Source organism: Mobula hypostoma, chromosome 12, assembly GCF_963921235.1.
Source record: "Mobula hypostoma chromosome 12, sMobHyp1.1, whole genome shotgun sequence".
Classification (NCBI taxonomy): Eukaryota; Metazoa; Chordata; class Chondrichthyes; order Myliobatiformes; family Myliobatidae; genus Mobula; species Mobula hypostoma.
The window spans coordinates 60,622,254-60,642,296 of NC_086108.1; the positions used below are offsets into that span (position 1 = coordinate 60,622,254).

The 20,043-nt window shown below is 42.2% G+C and overlaps 1 protein-coding gene across 2 annotated transcripts in view; it reads left to right on the plus strand.

The window, feature by feature from the left end:
• The window catches only part of slc1a7a (solute carrier family 1 member 7a), a 90,762-nt gene that overhangs the window by 53,265 nt on the left and 17,454 nt on the right, over nt 1–20,043 (plus strand). For both annotated transcript variants that reach the window (XM_063064238.1, XM_063064237.1), the window contains 4 exons: nt 31–256; nt 6,907–7,006; nt 15,428–15,661; nt 18,976–19,170. In XM_063064238.1, the coding sequence (XP_062920308.1) occupies nt 31–256; nt 6,907–7,006; nt 15,428–15,661; nt 18,976–19,170 (755 nt within the window). The remainder of the gene's footprint in view (nt 1–30; nt 257–6,906; nt 7,007–15,427; nt 15,662–18,975; nt 19,171–20,043) is intronic.

Consider the following 20,043-nt stretch of genomic DNA (forward strand, 5'->3'; position numbering starts at 1 on the left):
GGAGAGAACTGAAATCTTCTTATTTCACAGTATCGAACCAAGATCATCCCAATAGTCATCTCAGTCAAAGTGCCAGGATATGAGGCTGCCAAGAGAATGCCTTTAATCTATGGAATTCAGAGTGATAATGATTCTGAGATAATTCACAACATTTCCTTGGATATCACCCCAGCTCCAGAGATAATCTACCAAACAGGGCCCGGATCAAGTGAGGGGATGAATGTTCTTGGCATTGTTATATTTTCAGCAACAATGGGTAAGCTTGCTGAATACTGTTTTTTCTATTAAATGTGTCAAACAAAACTATTTAGAGTCATAGACAACTACAGCACAGAAACAAGCCCTTTGGCCCATCTAGTCCATGCTGAAACCATTTAAACTGCCTACGCCCAACGAGCTGCACCTGGAGGGTTAAATTTTTATCTTTAAATTTTGATACTATTTCATCATTGAAATAAAACACCCACAATGTAAAGTCTCTTCTTATCTGTATAAGAAAAATAACAACATATGACTCACAGATACTCTACTGCTCATTGAAGACCTTCACCAATTGCCTACACCCTTTATTGTCAAGGAGAAGTAGGTGAGGAAGCTGTTCAAGAAACAAAATACCAAGACAGCTGCTGGCCCTGACTTTGCCTCCCCTGTTATTCTTAAACACTGCACTATCCAGCTGTTTACAGAATTCACAGACATTTTCAATCAATCTCTCAAACTACGCACCGTTCCAGAAGATTTCAAGAAATCAGTTCTTATTCCATTCCCCAAAACATCTCTAGACTCAATGACTACAGGCCAGTTGCTCTCACATTAATCATAATGAAGAATTTTGAAAGGCTGGTCATGTCATTCCTCAAATCCATAACTCAAAGATGTCTAGATCCACAGCAGTTCATCTACAGAGCCAATAGTCCTGTAGATGATACAGTTAGCATTGGTCTTGGCTTCATACTATAGCATCTTGACTCCCCGATACATAGGTCAGAATTCTCTTTCAGTCCACCCTTCAGTACCATCATCCCTGAGCTTCCGCAAGAGAAATTCTCCAAGCTTAAGATACCGGTACCATTTGCAGGTGGATCACAAACCTCCTTTCTGATAGGAGGCAGTATGCAAGCTCACCTCCACATTCCGCTTACTCAGCATTTGTGCACCATAGGGGTGTGTTCTATCCCCTCTCCTATTTGCTCTCTGTACCAATGACTGTGTTTTCAGTGATCCATCAGTTAAACAGATAAAGTCTGCAGCTGACATCACTGCCATTGGACTAATTGCTGGAGGTGACAAATCCAAGTACCATCGAAAGATAAGCAAGCTTGTGTCTAGGTGCAATCACAACAACTTGGAACTGAAAGGTCTCAATACCGTAAAGATGCATATCACCTTCAGGAGAAGTATGTCTCCCCTTCAAAAGCCCACTCATCACCAACAAGTCTACAGTTCACACCATTGTAACATTCAGGTTCCTGGACATCATGTGGGAGAACCATACCTCCTTCATTAACAGAAAAGCTCAGGAGAGGGTGCACTTCTTGCAGCAGGTGGTACATTTCCATCTTCCCAAGAACATTCTGGTGCAATTCTGCACTGCCATCATTGAGAGCATCCTCACATCAGCCAGTGGCCGCAGTTTACCCTCACTGCAGGACTTGGATGTGCCCAGGACAAAGAAGTAGACAGGAAAAGTCATTGCAGACACTACGCACCCAGCAAGCCGCCATTCCAAAGCCCCCTTCTGGAAAGTGCTTTAGGGCTACTAAAGGAAAAACTTTATGCCGTCCTTTTCCTTCAGCCATTTAACCTGATCAACCATTCCAGTAGCCGTCACTGCACTGCACTGTAGACATTTTCAACTACTTCTCATAATGTTGTTCACGTTGTAAGTACATGCTGGTATTTATGTATTTTTGCATAGTTTATTCTGTATCTTTTCTTTTACCTCCAACTTCATTTTTTATTCATTACAAATGTTGAATGTTGTTTTCTGTTGCATGTCTTATGCTGATCAACACACCACAGCATATTCTTAATACTTGTTTACACCATACACTGGGGTGCTCTCTTCTGTTACCTGATGAGTTAACCGTAACCTTTGACCAGGCGCAAACATTGTCAGGTGGTGCCCAGCCTCCATAAAGTGTTTCAACCCTTAACCACTGCACTCCCCAGTTGGTGGGTCAGCAGTGGTGGCCAAGTCACTGTCCATCTGCTCCTGACTTCCAGCTCAACTCCTCTCGCCTGCTCCACTTCCAGCAGGAGGCTCTTTCTGCTTCGTCCCCCATCCTGGGAGCTACTTGGCTCTTGCTCTTTTCATCAAGACCCAGCGTAGACAGCAAATCTCCATGCTGGCCTTGCCGGGATCCCTCTACAGCCAATCACTATGGGGAATAGCCACGTCTGACATCCTTTGTCCTTGCACTCCGGGACTAAGGACTGGTACTTCAGGGACCTCCTCTCCTGAGCCTCCTCACATCATTCCTCCTGTGGTACTGTGAGCTCCACCAGGATGATTTTCTTCTCTTCGGTGGACCACAGTATGATGTCTGGTCAAAGTGTGGTTTGTACCACCTCTGGGAACCGCAGCTTCCTCCCCACATTGACCCTCATCTCCCATGATTTGGCAGTTTACAGCAGATTGGATTTAGGCCTCTTTGATACGACTGGCGAGGCCTTCTCCTTGATGAAAATGACTGCCCTGTTTGTCTCTGCCAGTTGGTCTCTTTTTACTCCTTTCCTACTTCAGTGTGTCAGCAAGGGACAGCAGGACCTTGTCGTGGCGCCACCTATACCGTCCTTGTGTTAAATCTGTTTTGCATCCCGACAGTATGTGTGCCAGTGAACCACAAAGCTTGCAGATTGGGTCTTCTCTCAGCCCCATGTGTGCAGCTGTGATGGTATAAGGAGAGTGTCATACCTGGACCATAGGAAGAAAGAAATGTGGAAGGGCTCCAGCCTCCAAAGTTCTGCCCAAGTAATCTTGTTCTTGGGAAGATCCCATTTCATCCAGGCGCCCTGTGACCCCAATTCCACTGGCTTCAATACTCACCTTTCATCCTTGCAGTTCTGTACCTCTGCCTGGATCATGTCACGCCTATCTCTTACACTTGCACTCCCCCATCATTGGAAATGTGCAGAGCCGAGGCCTTGCCGTTGCCGGTGATGTCTCTCAACTGCAGGGAGCTCACTGCCTGATCTATCGCCGAGTTAGCAGCCCGCTTTCAAGTTGTGACTCCTGCTTGGTTTATTAGCTTGTCATCGGAGCCCCTCGGTGTTAACACAACTGTACACTTTGCCAACTTGAACTCCTCCACTATCGATGACAACAGGACCTGTAGTTGGTGTGATCTTATGTACAGCCCCACTGAAGAAAAACATGGGGGGGATCCCCAGTCACCTCCGCAGGTGCTTGTTGACTTTCCTCTTGATGCCTTCTACAGTGGTCGTGGGGAACGCGTGCACTATGAAACGCCAGAGCAGCCTTAGTAGAAGACCATGTTGGTTACAGCCATGTCTTAAATTTACCAGGGAGTCCGGTTTTGTTCATCTTCTGTGGTTACTGTGTTGTCATCCATGAACCCCCATATTGCAGGTTGTCGGATGCCGGGCTCCAACACAGGACCTCGGGTTACGTTTGCCGATGCTGATAAGAGGAGGTTCATACCCATGACAAACAGGATGGGAGAGATGGTACAGCCGGTTGGAATCCCTTTTTGGAGGTCTTGTCACCTGGTTGTAAAGTGGACTGAAGTGAAGTGTAGCTTGAATCTTCATAGATAGCTGGTGATCATGTCTCGTGTTACTGGCGGGATATGGTAGTGGTCCAGGCCAACCTGGATGAGGACATGTGGAATTGATCCATTGCCATTGGATTGGTCTAACCAGGTGACTGTTAGGTTGCTTTTTTTCTGACTGGCTTCGCGGATCAATTAGCTGGTTATTGAGGTGTGTTCAAGGCACCCAGAAAAATCTGGTATGCCACCATTCTGGGTGGATGTGTTGATGTAGTGGTTCTCCATTAAGTAAGAGGTCAGACTTCTCGCAAGCACTGAGAAGAATATCTTGCACTCCCTGCTAAGGAAGGAGATTATGCTAAACTGCATGATGGTGGAGGAATCTTCTTCCTTGGGAACGAAGCAACCTTCAGCCATTTTCCAGCTTGGTGGGATAGAGCCTTTGGTCCAAATCTTCCTCATTATCTTCCACAACCTCTGGAGGAGTTTGGGCATTTCTTATATACCTTGTAGAGTATACCACTTGATCCTGGGGCGGCAGATGACTTTGCTCTCTTGATGATATCCTGGACCTTCTGCCAGGTGGGCTCTGCCACATTCAGCTCAGGTGCTGGGATTCTTGATTGAGGGACCTTTGGATTGAATTTGTCCCCGATTCCTACAGGGATTGCTGAATGACTCCTGCAGAAATTCTTCCCCTCCAGCTTTGAACTGATTAGGGTGCCAGATTTTCGCTGTCTGAGAAGAGCCCTGGTGAACCTGAATGGGTTTTTAACAAACTGTGCTCTTCTCTCTTTCTCCCTTCTTCACTTTGGCAGCTGCTCCACCCTCCTGAGCTTCCGCAGCTGTTCCTGCAGTTTGCTGGTTATATCTTTGACACCTACTTTTTCATCAGGTGGACTGTTTTTGAATTGTTTGTTCAGGCTCTTTATCTCACTGCTCAGGTGGCGAATCTCCCTTTCCCTCCTGTTTAGCTACTGTGATGATTTAAGATCCCCTTTCTTTTCCTTTGGGCTGAGTTGTTCTTTAGCAAAGTTGAACACAACAGCTGTGAGGGAGTTGATTTTCCTGTAGACAGGTCCTGCCAATGTAGCTTCCAAGATGCAATCCAGGTCGTTATCGAACTGCTTCCAAGATACATTGTCTGAGGATCTAGGCCATCTGATCCTCTCTTTCCTTGATGAATAGATTAGGGTGTCAGGGAGGCACTCACTTGGTCTCTCCTTTGGCAATGGGGCAGCTCAGGTGTGGAGAGGTCTTCAGCTGTCTGTGCTGTTTCCTGGCTGGAGTTCTCCATGGTCTCACCAGATGTTGAGTCCATGTGTTACCTTTGTTCCACAGCTGGATCTGCTTTGCTGTATCCTGAGACTTTTGAGTTTTTGCAGATTTTGCCGCGACACCGCTTTGCAATGAATGCTTCCCCAGTCAGTGTTGTTTGCTTGAGCCTTCTCATTATCCAGTCCTGGCCATTGCTGTTATGTCCTTCCTACTGAGTCTCTCATCCTCCCCTCAAATATATATCTGGCGAATAAAGTTGATCCTTGATCCATGATCTTATAAGCCTACTTCTTACGTGCCAGAATTTTTTCACAGATTAAAGCAAAGTAAACTATCAGCACTGAATGTGTTTAGAATATTAGTGTTAAGATTTTTGGAGGAACTGAATTAATTAACATATGTTAATCTCCATATATTTTGTGCAATTTTTATCTTTGCATTGCTTTTACTACTAATGGTCAACTTTAGGTCACCAATATTTCAAACAGAGCAAGACTACAAATTAATGTTTGTTTACATGCCTTATTCAGACCAATAGGTAACAAATCAAAGAATTCAGTTTCTGCTTTGGTACAAAAGTTGAAAGTAATTTTAGTTTTTATCAATCACAAATGTTCTCACCTCAGGTAAGTAATGTTTCCTGTGATAATTTCCTGTAAGATCTGTGTTAGACAGTGAAACTGGACATGAATAGTGTTTTTGATGAAAAGTTATAGATTTGAATCACTCCACTCATTATAAAGTATTTCCAGCATTTTCTTGTGATTTGCAATATGTTTTAAGTTCCAACCTCTTTCTATTCATTTAATTTAAAATTATAAATGGTATTTAATTTATTTACTTTCTGGAGAAGTAGGTTCAGAACATGAAATCTAATTATATTTTTATTATTGAATTTTTAAACATTCCATTGTGAAGTACAATGTTGGTTTACTTCACAATGGAGTGTTTGAAAAATGCTAAATTATCCTTTGTAGCTTGAAAGCTTCAGTGTTCATCAAAAGACAGAAAAATATTGATATTTATCCAAAAATAAAAGTCACTAATATGTGTCCATAACACCCTGGAAGTCAAAACCTGTTCAAGGGCAGTGTGGAGGATGTACAGCAGATAATAATTTATTCTCTCAATGCAAATATATTTTTTTAAAGTTTAACAGGATTTCTGGAATTCTGTATTTATTCCCGAATGATTTGAACTCAATTAGAGATTAATATTCCATTATTAAACTTATTATGATTAACTTTTACTTTAGCAAAAGAAGATCTGACTTAAAAACGGAAAGAATTTCATATCAAAGTTGCTGGTGAATGCAGCAGGCCAGGCAGCATCTCTAGGAAGAGGATCTGCAGAATTCCTATTGTTTAAGAGTTTCATATTATATTTTGTTTAAACTAAAAAGTTAAAAACAAGAGACATTGCAAAAATGTTTACCTTTCATGGTGAAAATTCAAACTGTACCTTGTTCAAGTTGAGCTGCAATTCCATTTTTTTCCAGCTGATAAATGATTGGATGGAAAATAAACTTCTTTTTCATATTAAAGTTAAGATGAAAGCTAGTATCTTTACCACAGCAAACACATTTTTATTCAGCTTTTCTTAGCCAAGCTTGAATATTGGTCATTAGGTAGTCATAGTCATCTTGACATACTGTAGATTGCTACAATGTTGATCTGAATATAATCTACTCCAGACGAAGAGAGAGGACTTCCTCAGCTTCTTGATAATCTTGGAGATTCACAAATTATTGCTGCTTTGGTTATTTGCATATCTTTTCTTTTATAGCGACTTGTCATGCAAATTACTTAAATTTGTAATGGATCCATAAACTGTTTGTATTATAACCCAGTTTGCTCCAGTCATTGTTACATGTGCTATTTATTCTCTATGCAAGGTATAATGCTTGGAAGGATGGGGAAGAATGGAATGCCATTGGTTAGCTTCTGTCAGTGCTTGAATGAATCTGTGATGAAGATTGTAGCTATTGCTACATGGTGAGTTTCCGCCAGAGGCATAATTTAGCCTAGAACATATTCTTCCACCCCTCCCCTAAGGTCATTGATTTACAGGTCAGATAGCTTGGCTGCCAAGTATAAGTTTACATGAAATTACCGAGCTAATTTACATCTTTACAAACTTAATGGTTCATATGCTTGGAAGATGTGATCAGTAAATGCTAATCTTTATTTTGGTGAGAAACATTAAAGGTAACATGCATCTTCCAACTATTTTATTGATATTAGTACACTAAAATTCAGTGTATCATGAATGTGTATTGATGTCTCTGTCATTCCGTACTTAACAGGATTACCAGGATATTCAGGAAAATATCATAATTTTGTTATGATCATTAACAGATAATAATATTGATTGCAGAACACTTCGGTTTCATAAACAGAATCAAAAGAAAGAGGAGCCCATTTCAGATTATGTAGGTGAAAGGAATAAATTGTCTGAGCATTGTCAGTGCAGTGATGGGCTGAATGATGTATTGAGAGATCATTTAGTTTGAGGAATCTTACAAGAAAGCATTCAAATATGACTCATAACTGAAGTACAATTCACATTTAGAAGAGCAGTTGAAATTGCTGTACCAATGGAAACAGAAGCCAGAGATACAATTGAGTTGCAGTCAGGAATGAAAGTGAGTGTGAACAAAATTGCAACATCTAAGCAAAAACCTGCCTGGTTGAAAAAATTGTGTTACTAATGTGGCAGGGACTTATATATACCAGACCAATGCAGGTTTAAAAACAAAACTTGCAGAAAATGCAATAAAGTAAGACACATCCAAAGAGCATGTCGGGCAGACAAAAATAAATGGACTGCACAAAGAGAAAACGATAAAAATTTAAGTTGCAGTTTCAAAAAGAGCACCAATTTGCACGCTGTTGATGAAAAATCAGATAATGATGAGAGTGTTGCAGGACTGAGAAGCCTTGGGATTTACAATGTGAGAACGGACAATAGATACGCAATATGGCTTGCACCAGACGTGAATGGCAAATTAATTAATATGGAATTCAGTCATTCCACAAAATAATTTTGAGTGGCATTTCAAAGATATTGAACTGAAGCCTGAAAATATCCAACAAAGAACTTTTAATGGAGAAAAGATAACTCCTGTGGAAAATTGAATTCATGACAGTGAAATACAACAACCAGCAAGCCACATTGGGCTTGTATGTGTCAAAAACAGGAGGGCCAGCATTGTGGGGCCATGATCGGCTGAGACAACTGCAACTTGACTGGAGATCCATCCACCATTTGCATGCCACATCCCCTGCAACAGAGTCAACTGAAAGTGAACTAGGAAAGGTACTGGATGATATCACAGCAGTGTTTAGGGATGGCATTGGAAAACTCAAAGATATCAAGGGTAAACTAGTGTTAAAGAAAAATGACACACCTGAGTTTTACAGAGCCCGTCTGGTTCCTTCTACCATCCGTGATAATGTAGCCAGTGAGCTAGATCGCGTGGGGGCTGAAGGAATTCTTTCCAAGGTTGAATGGAGCCCGTGGGCAATACAAAGAAGGATGGGTCTGTCAGGATAGGTGGTGATTTTAAGGTCACCATCAACCCAGTACAGAAAGTAGATCAATGCCCAGGATAGAGGATATCTTTGTAAACCTTTCAGGAGAAATATACTCAAACAAAGTGAACTTAGCTGAGGCCTACCTATAGATGGAGATGGAAGGAGGGTCCAAAGTGTTTCTCACCATAAACACTCGCAATGGGCTTTATCGCTATAATAGGCTTATTTTTGGAGTAACAGCTGCACTCTGGCAGACAGCAATGGACCAGGTGCTGCAAGGAGCCCAGGCACTCAGTGTTACTTCAATGACAACTCAATTTTCAACCAGTACTTATATGGGAGATTACTGTCATTGCTGATCATCAACCACTGGTGTCCATTTTCAATGCACAGAAGGGTGTTCCACGAACAGCAGCAGCACAAAAGCAGGGATGGGATCTGTTTCTGTGGGGACACAATTATAAAAATCAAATTCAGGAGGACAACTAATCATGGAAATTCTGATGGATTGTCCCTTCTGCCCTTGGAAAGGGAAATAACTGAAATATTTACAAAAGTGGGCATTTCTCTTGAGATATTCTCCCTAAGGCAAATCAAAAGTCTCTCTATTACGGCAGGGATAATCCAAAGGGAAACCAGAAAAGACCCCACACCGTCTCAGTCCACATGACAAACCAAAATGGCTGGAATGTGCAACAGAAATTCCAGTTCCCCCATTTTTTTTTACCAGCAATGGCATGAGCTTGCCCTTGATAGTGGTTGCTTTACGTGAGGACTGAGAGTCATTGTTATACGATCCAAATTGAGGGTTAAAGTGTTGGAAGAGCTACATGCTAGTCATCTAGTTGTAGTCAAAATGAAAACATTACCTCAAGGCTTTGTCTAGTGGCCTGGGATAGATCTACAGATCAAGCAGCTCACCATGCACTGTTTGGAATGGCAACACGTCCAGAAGATGCCAAGAGCAGCGACTCTCCTTCCCAGGGAATGGCCCTGACAGAGGATTCATGTGGATTTTGCAGGAGCATTCATGGGCACAAATTTATCGGTGGTAGTGGATGCAGCTACAAAGTGGCCATAAGAGTTTTCAATAGCCTCCACTACAGCCTTGCACACTCTTGATGTGTTGAGCAGCCTCTCCTCAAGGACATTGTTAGTCATTAACAATGGACTACAATTTGCCACGCAACAGTTTCATGAAAATGAACGGAATAAGACACATTACATCCCGTATCTCCCAGTTGCAAAAATCTTGGTGGTAAAAGTTTATCCAGAGTCTAAAGGATGCACTTTGATCAATGTCAGCAGAACACACTATACTGGCACTGAATCAGAGGTTCACAGGTTCCCCCTTACATATCACAATGCAATACACTCCACAACCAACTACTCACCAGTTATCCTGTTCGTGGATCATCTCTTGTGCTCACACTTGGATCTCTTCAAACCCAATCTCAGAAGGAGATTGCAGGACAAACAGCTGAGATAAATTAAGGACTCCTTATACAAGGAGGTTCGATGTTTCACTCCCGGACAAGCAGTCTTGGTGAGGGACTATGCAGGTGATCAAAAGTGGGTACTTGGAAAGATTAACATCAGAACTAGACCACTCTCCTACACAGTGGAGAATGTGTCTGATGTCTTCCTGAGATAACGCATCGATCTGTTGAGCAAAGCAGAGTCAGTTGCTAGAGAAGAAAAATGTCCAGAGCTGTCAGAACCATTTCCTGCAGTCCCAGATTCAACTCCCACAACCACCACAGAGGAGGCTCCAGAACCTGAGATTGTTTCACAGCCACAAGTCTCACCTGCCAGGCAGATTGACTCCACTTGTCAGGAAAGATGTTATCCCACAAGAGTAAGAAATCCTCCATAGCAATTAAATCTTCAGGCCAGAATGGGACAATTTAAAATTTACTATGCCGTGGATGCCTATGTAGTAGTTGTATTATATAGTATGCCATATATATAAGATAACGAGAGAGCAATAAGTTACATATTGCATTTGTGTTCTATAGTGAATTGGAGTTTATAGCTAAGCAGGGAGGAGTGTCCTCTATTTAATATTTTAGTAATATTTGAGTAATATTATAAATATATTGTTTGATGTCACATTCATTATATTTTACATAATTCATTATAGGCTATATGTAAGAAGTACGTGAATGCCATACGTCAATATGTCACTATGTCATACGTGAGCACCTCACTAAAGTAAAAACTAAGCCCATGCATCCTAGTCCCATGTTTTTCTTTCAATGAGTTTTCAAAGTTACAAAACATTACAGATTCCTTTGTTACTTTGAAATGCATTGTGCCAATCTACTGTAAAACTAATGATTATTTATATGCATAATGTAATGTGTTTCATTGCATCTGAAAAAATAATTTTGACCAACTTGTGTATTGACCAATGTGTATATGTGAATGAACTATTCTATTCAATAATCTAAAGAAACAGAATGTAGGTTTTCACCAATAAAACAAGGTGAGGCATTTTATGTTTAATGAAACCCATAGCATATTTCATTGAACTCCAAAACCTAAACACAAAAGTGCACTAAGAATCCTTATGTAACAACATCGTCATGTCAGACCAGCCTCTTAAAGTGAAACCCCAACTCAACTGGCGGTGGTTGTGAATTATGTACATTTCTCCCAATTATGTTACCCTACACAGGCCCCCCCCACGACCCCCGCCCCCAGAATTCACTAAAACCAGCATTGTGAGCCTGTCTGGAGCTCGGACGAGCGGCCCAGCTCAGAGCCTGTGTTCCATGGGTGGAGGAACAGCAGGAGCCTCTGGCTCGTCCACGGGTGTGATGACACGCTCGTGGCCATGTCGTGGCAGCAGGGCCACGGCAGCGGAATACTCCAAACCTTGGTGGGCCAGTTTGAGGCAGTCTACTGAAATACATTCAGGTTTACCCTTCTTATCTATGATAAAAGTCTTTTCTCCCTGTTCAAGAACATGGAAGAGGCCATCGTAAGGAGGCCTAAGAGGATGTTGGTGTGCATCATGGTGGATGAAAATAAACGAGGTGGGATGTAGGTTACAGGAACCCTAGGGTGCTGTACGCCATGATGGGAGGAAGGAATAGGTGAAAGGAATTGAAATTACTGAGGAGCGTGGAACGCTCCTGAGAGGTCAACCAGATGGTTATGGCATCAGGAATGAGATCACCTGGCACTTGTGACGTCTGCCAGTATAGCAACAGACGACTGCAGGTCCTCTTTTGGAGCTGTTCTGAGCCCCAGCAGGACCCATGGGAGATGATCACGCCAACACTCATCGGCCAGGGAAGCCCTCAGAGCAGCCTTTAAGAAGCGGTGAAACCCCTCACGTAGGCCATTGGACTGCGGGTGATTCGCCGCGGTGTGATGTAACCTAATGCCAAAGTACTGAACAATCGCAGCCCAGAGGTTTGAAATGAATTGGGGACCGCGATCAGAGGAAATAACAGATGGGGTGCCAATCCAAGCAGCCCAGGTGCTGATGAATGACCAAGCCACGTCTGTGTCTGTCGTCGATGCAAAGACGGACAACCTCTGCCCACCTGGTGGTACAGCCCACCATGGTAAAAAGGTGTGTGAAACCACGGGAGGGGTTAAGAGGACCAATGAGGTCCACATTGACAGGGACCTCAAAAGGTGCTAAATCTGCCCGAACTTGATGGTTAATTTTTGCCTGCTGGCACTCTACACAAGCTGCAGTCCAATCACACACATCCTTTATGAGGCTGTGCCAAACAAGCTTTGGTGCAACCAGTTCCTGCGAAGCCTTCTGGACCTGATGTAAGAGGCCATGTATGGAGCCAAAACCTGTCTGTTTCCAACTTGCAGGCGCTATGGGGTGAGGGCAACCAGTTGAGACATCGCACAGCAGAGAAACCCCAGCTCTCCTGAACTTAATGTCAGCCAACTGCAGGCCCATGGCTGCTGTTCAGTAAGCCTGGACCTCTGCATCAGTAACTTGGTTGGCTGCCATGCCAGCATAATCAACCCCTATGTGTACAACCTCAACAGCTGGCTGTGAGAGGCAATCGTCCACGGCATTATCTTTACCCTTGATATGTTGTATATCCATTGAGAACTCAAATATGTACACCCAGTGACACTGCTGCTGTGCAGACCAAGGGTGTGATATTTTGGCCATCACCTGCACAAGGGGTTTGTGATCAAAGAACGCTGTGAAATGGTGTCCCTCGAGAAGAAAATGAAAATGGTAGACAGCTAGATAGAGACAGGAAGCTCACGGTCAAACGTGCTGTACTTCCTTTCAGGGGGACGGAGCTGCCGGCTGAAGAAGGTGAGTGGCTGCCACACGCCTCTGACCAACTGTTCGTGCACAGAACCCACAGCATAGGCTGAAGTGTCAGTCGTAATGGCTATGGGTGCGTTGGGGAATGAGTGCACCAGTAGTGTTGCGTTAGAAAGAGCTCATTTGGTATAATCGAATGCCCTGGTCATGTCCGCTGACCAGTCAAGCACTTGATTAGAGGTATTGCCTTCAAGCGCACTATACAGGGGGAGCATAAATTCAGCAGCTTGTGGAATGAAGCGGTGATAGAGATTCACCATACCTAAACGCTCCTGTAGTTTCTTAGTAGTGCAGGGTGGTGGGAAACCCATAATAGCGGCTACTTTTGATGGGAAGGGTCTCTGCGGAGATGCGATGGCTGAGAAAGTCAATGGTTGACAACCAAAACTGACATTGAGCAGGGTTAATAATCAACCCCTGTTGGCTGAAGTTGCTCAAAAAGTGTGCGGAGATGAGATTCGTGTTCTAATTTGGATGCACTGCTGGCAAGTATGCTATCCAGGTAAACAAAAAGATATTTTCAGTCTTTTAATGCAGAGTTCACCAGCCGTTGGAAATTCTTTGTTGCATTTTTCAGTCCAAACGAATGTGCAGAAAATCAAAAAGACCAGACAGGGTTATCACAGCTGTCTTGGGAATGTCCACTGAGCACACAGGCACCTGATGGTGGCTCCTAACTAGATCGACTTTGGAAAAAAATAAATTTTCTAGCTAAACATGTCGAAACATGTGTGGGACCGGGTAGATTGGGGGTGGTGGCCTCATTAAGGCATCGGTAATCACCACATGGGCGTTCAACCACCATTGGGCTTAGGGACCATACAGAGAGGTAAAGCCCAGTGGCTAGTTGACCAGCGTACATTTCTGAGTCTTTCCACGTTGCCACCTTTTCTGGGTCCAGCCTACGGGCACAGGCATGGACTGGCAGACCATTTCTGGGAATGTGGAGCTTGACCCCATGTTTTTGTGACTGTAGTGGAGAATGGGGGCTTGGTGAGAATGGGGAATTGGTCCGGAAGTCAAGTAAACTCACATGCAGTAATGCGTGTGCTTGACAGAGTCATAGTGGGGAATGACCCAACTATGAGGGAGCAGGGTAATGACCCAACTTTCTTGACATTCACACGCTGGCAGTTCTTAAGGTTGACTAACAGTCATTGGGCACACAGAAAATCTGCACTGAGCAGAGGTCTAGCCACTTTAGCCAGAACAAAGGCCAATATGTAACGTCACCCATGGAAGCACAGTGTCACCTGTCCTGTTCCGTAAGTCTGGATCCTGCTGCCTCTGGTGGCCTCCAGTGAGGTTTCATTGCTCTCTGTTTTCTCATCAATAGGTGACACTGGCAGCACACTCACTTGAGCACCCTTGTCACACAAGAAGCATTGCCTCTAAAGGGTCTCTGTAATGAACAGTAGATGGCCCTGGCAGCCACGGTGTTCACAGACCTCTGATGTCCCGATGCACTGGCACTATTGAAGCTGCAAGGCGGTTGGCACTTCCTAGCGCTCCTAACAAAGCGAGCACAGTAAAAACAGAGGCCTGGCGTCATCTGTTTCGCAGGCACGGGAATCCTTATTTTGGGGCCTTGCTAACTGGTCTTATTGAGGCAGGGAAAGGAGGAGGAATGATGCACTGCAGCCTAGATGAGTGTAGACTATCAGCCATTTTAGCAAGCTCCCAGTTGTCCTTCACAGGTGTATTAGCGAGGGCTAGGCGAATTTTATCAAGCACTTGCTGCATGGAGTTCTTTAAAAATAAAACAAGGATGGTTATTTCTCAGGAGAGATGGCATGTGGTCCATTAGCTCTGAAGGTCTAGGATCACTGAGACTGGGTAAGGAGAGCAAATATTTGGCATGCTTAAACTCTGACAGTCCAGAAGTCTGGTGGTGTCTTCAGCAGTGATTCCTCACAGAGCAAAATGGGCCTCAGCTTGTACAAACCAAGCGACAGCATTTTGTTCCCAAAACTCCAGCAGTTTCAAAGTGACTGCATTGGCCAACGTGTTGAGTAACTCTGGAATTGTCCTAGAGCATCGGGGTCACCAATGTAGGTTTTTGCAAATAAAACGAAGTGAGGTGTTTTATGTTTAATGAAACCCGTAGCACATTTTATTGAACTCCAAGCACTAAATCTCGTTACGTAATAATGTCATCATGTCCGACCAACTTCTTAAAGTAAAACCCCAACCCAATGTGAACCCAATATTTCTCCCAATTATGTTACCCAACAAGAACAGCAATCTTAGTAAAATTCTAAACTTTTGAATTATTTAAATTATATTTTTCAAAAATATGTTCATAGGTTATTTAACATAGATTTGCTTAAATCTCTGAAGACGTGAAAGTAATTAAGACAATATCCAATATTTGCCCCCCAATCAATTACTGACACAATGATTAACAATATTTTTCTTATCTCTGAAAGCCATTTTAATCCTTACAGTCATTCCCATGGTTTTACATAAAGACTGTCTAAATCATGAGCTAGTCTTTTAATTTTGCTTTTGCATCCATGTTTGTTTTGCTTCATTAATTACACTTTTCTATCTTTTAGCTATTTCCCATTAGGCATAGTATTCCTGATTGCCGGCAAAATATTGGAGATGGATGATCCTACAGCCATTGGAAAGAAATTGGGTTTCTATGCAATCACAGTTGTATGTGGTCTTGTGGTTCACGGGCTACTTGTTTTACCCATGGTGTACCTCCTTATCACTAAGAAAAATCCAATTGTTTATATTAGAGGAATTCTTCAAGCTTTGCTCATAGCTTTGGCTACTTCTTCAAGGTATGTTGCATGTTATCTGATTGCTCTCAATAATCTATTAACCAACCAGCTCTATAATCAAAGTCGCATTTAATATCACCGGCATATGTCATGAAATTTGTTAACTCAGCAGCAGCAGTACAGTGCAAAACATGACAAATATAGAAGAAAAAGAATTACAGTAAGTATATTTATGTATATTAAATAGTTAAATTAAAAAGAGTGGTGCAAAAACAGAAATAATAAAAAAGTGAGGTAGTGTTCACAGGTTCAATATCCACTTAGAAATTGTATGGCAGAGGAGAAGATGCTGTTTCTAAAGCGCTGAATGAGTGCCTTCAGGTTTCTGTATCTCCTTCCTGATGGTAACAATGAGAAGAGGGCATGTCCTGGGCGATGGGGGTCCTGAATAATGGATGATGCCTTTCTGAGGTACTGCTCCTTGAAGATATTTTGGATACTATGGAGGATATCATCCATGGTGGAGCTGACTAATTTTACAACTTTCTGTAGCTTCTTTCGATCCTGCGCAGTAGACCCGCCCCCCACCCCCATACCAGACAGTGAGATGGTGATGCAGCCAGTCAAAATGCTCTCCACACTACATCTGTAGAAGTTTTCGAATGTTTTAAGTGACAAACCAAATCTCCTCAAAATCCTTATGAAATATAGCCACTGGCTTGCCTTCTTTATAGCTGAATTGATAGGTTGGGACCAGGTTAAATCCTCAGAGTTACTGACAACCAGGAACTTGAAACTGCTCATTCTCTCCACTTCTGACCCCTCGATGAGGGTTGGTTTGTGTTCCCTCGTCTTACCCTTTCAGAAGTCTACAATCAGTTCTTTAGTCTTACTAATGTTGAGTGCAAGTTTGTTGCTGTACCACCACTCAATTAGCTGGTATATCTCACTCCTGTACACTCTCTCATCTCCATCTGAGATTTTGCCAACAATCAGCAAATTTATAGATGGATTTGAGCTATGCTTAGCCACACAGTCATGGGTATAGAGAGAGTAGAGCAGTGGACTAAGCACACATCCCTGAGGTGTTCCAGTGTTGATCATCAGTGAGGAGATGTTATTACCAATCTGCACAGGTTGTGGTCATCCAGTTAGGAAGATGAGGATCCAATTGCAGAGGTAGGTTCAGAGGCCCAGGTTCTGTAACTTATCAATCAGGACTGTAGGAACGATGGTGTTGAATGCTGAGCTATAGTCAATGAACAGCATTCCGACATAGGTGTTTGTATTGTTCTGGTGGTCTATGGCTGCATGAAGAGCCTTTGAGATGGTGTCTGCTGTATACCTACTGTAGTGATAGGCAAATTACAGTGCCTCTTGGTCCTTGCTGAGGCAGGAGTTGATTCTTGCCATAACCAACCTCTCAAAGCATTTCATCACTGTAGATGTGAGTGCAACTGGACGATAGTTGTTAAGGCAGCTCACACTGATCTTCTTGTGCACTGGTATTATTGTTGCCCTTTTGAAGTGGAGAGGGGGTAAATCTTCTGACCATAGCAGCTGGACAACGTTGGCCTCCACCTGTCAGAGAAATTCCCTTTGTCCTCTCCTCTCTCACCTTCCCTTCCCCGCAACTTTCTTTTTCAGTTTTCCAAGGAAAGAAGAAGATGTGAAACGTTAACTATGTTTCCCTTTCCACAGATGCTACCTAACCTGCTAAGTAAACTTACCTAGTATTTTCTGATTTTATTTTATGCTGCATGATCTTTTCAAATACAATAGATTGTAGTTAGATGGTCTATCAGTTAATTGGGACTGGCATTTATTTAGGATAACTCTTAAAGATGAAAAACAAATCAAAAAAATAGTTGGGAATTCCCTTGTTTATTTGGGACAATATGACACTTAATTGGAGCAGGAGACTGTTGCCGAGCATTTTCCAACAAGCATCTGTTGCTGTTTGACACTACACCATGCTTAGAGCAAACAGTTTTTAAATAGTAAACATGGGAAAATCTGCAAATGCTTGAAGTCCAAAGCAATGCACACAAAATGCTGAAGAAACTCAGCAGGTCAGGCAGCATCTATGAAAAAGAGTAAACCATTGATGTTTCAGTCCGAGACCCTTTATCAGGATTCCAGTTTGCATGCAAGTAGCTGTGTGCATGTGATAGTGGCCACACCCTAGAACGCCACTTCAACAGTTGTGCTAAACCAGGTGAGGGTAGCCGGTTGGTCTCATACCCCAGTATGATAGGGATCTCCCTGTCCTAGCATATTAACTCAGGCCCAGCAGACTGGATGGATGAGATCTACAGTGAGATCCAACAGCCAGGAAGTTGTTTCTGCAACACTACGTGGAGAGCAAAGTGCATGACGAGGCACAGAATTAGACCTGGTCACTCACCCTAAACAGGGAAGACCCCTGTTGCGATGTCCACTTGTCCCAATGGACCCGGAATTCCAAGATCAAGAGAGTGGCTTTTCCACTTTAAAAAAATTGTCCAACGAAGGTTACCTGTCATCATCAGATAGGACAGACAACCACCAGTAGTATTGGTAGCATTCTAATTTGCTCAGTATTTAACTTAAATACATACATCGCTACTCAGTTAAATGGTAGTTTGTCTTATTTATATCTCTTTAACTATTTCCACGAAACTGGATAACTGGGGCAGTTGCTTAATTGGGCCAAAATGTACTAGTCCTGATGTGTCCCAATTAACCAGAATCCACTGTACTTAGATTCAAAAGAATCAACCTACTTGTTTAGAATTAACCCCATTTCACTGGAATGTTCTACAACAGAATAAGAAAAGTGTACTTGAAATTCAATATCCAGCACACATACTGAATAGTGTCTCTTTATGATTACTAGACACAGAGCAGGTAGAATTAAATGATGATCATAAGGAATGCACAAGGCAAATAAACTCTCATAAAATATAGAACTGACTTGAATTGTACTATAATCCTTTCATTCTTTGGGGGGAAAAAGACAATATTATCCAATTTATCAATCCTTCTGTTTTTAACATCTGTGTGATACTTAGCAGCTTAAGTCAATGACGTATTTGTTAAAACTCTGCTTACGACTCATGCCAAAAACAACTTAAAGTGCTTTTGTGGGAAAATTAAAGGAAAGCTCTTTTCCCAGGTGCAGTAAATTAGGCAAGAGACTGACTTGCCTGCTTAATTACCAAATATACCATTTCAAAAGCTGTTCAAGTTATTATTGTAGAAGAATATTGAGGATGAATGGGTGCATATTGGAAAATTTAAGCAGTTACCTTTGAATTTTTATATGATTGCAAAGGGCAAATCAGACTTGCATAAATCATTTCATCTTTGGAGTCTTGCTTATCTATTTCCAGCTCTGCCACTTTGCCTATTACCTTCAAGTGCCTGTTAGAAAACAACCATATTGATAGAAGAATTGCAAGATTTGTTTTACCTGTGGGAGCTACAATCAACATGGATGGCACTGCCTTGTATGAAGCTGTGGCAGCAATATTTATTGCACAAGTTAACAACTATGAGCTGGACTTCGGGCAAATTATTACTGTGAGGTATGTGAAATTTTAATTTATTCATGTAAATTGGAATTGAATGTCTCATCACTAAGTTTGCCTCCCACTTCTCTAAATGTTATTGGCTTACTGGGGTGCAATTTCTTATCCAGTTCACAGAATCTCTTGTTTTCCCCATTAATGTTGAGTGTGGTTTAGCTATTACACTGCAGAGGGTTACAGATAATCTGAAAAAAAGTACCCTCACCTCACGTCTACAGAATGTACCTTTTATTGACAGTAGGTTTGAAATGAAATTGTAAAATATAATAAGATCCAGAACTAATGCTGAAAACTCCAGGGCCATTCATATTCACTGATTATGGCCTATCCCAGTTGAGCTTATCCTATTGGTGAAGTGTACATAGAAATCAATGGAGATCAGTCTGGCTGTCATATCTGTAAAGTTGAGAATACCATTCTAATTGGGCTGTTTCACAAAATAACTCCTCAGATATTGGTCAGGATAAAAGAGCAGAGCCAAATGGAGTGGGATTACAGGGATGTTGTCCTGATCCAAAACTTTGGCATTTGTTTTTATCGATCCTTCAGTTATTTCTGTTTTGCTCAGTTCTTTAATTGCAGAGTAGCTTCCTGGATAATTTCCTATTAACAGCACCCATATTGAATAGGAATTGGGTTGCAGGCAGACCATTCATACTAGAAGAGGCAGAATAATGCTGAAGAAAATACTTGATTTCAAACAATTTTTACCATTAGCCAACTTGTGTATTGGAACTGATTGAGTTCTATGCTGAGGCTAGCAAGGAAGTGGATGATAATTTCAGGTTATAAAACAAATTTATAGTTCTTTTTGTGAAATTCCTCATAACCTGCTGGGATGTACTGTATGACCATAAGACCATAAGAAAT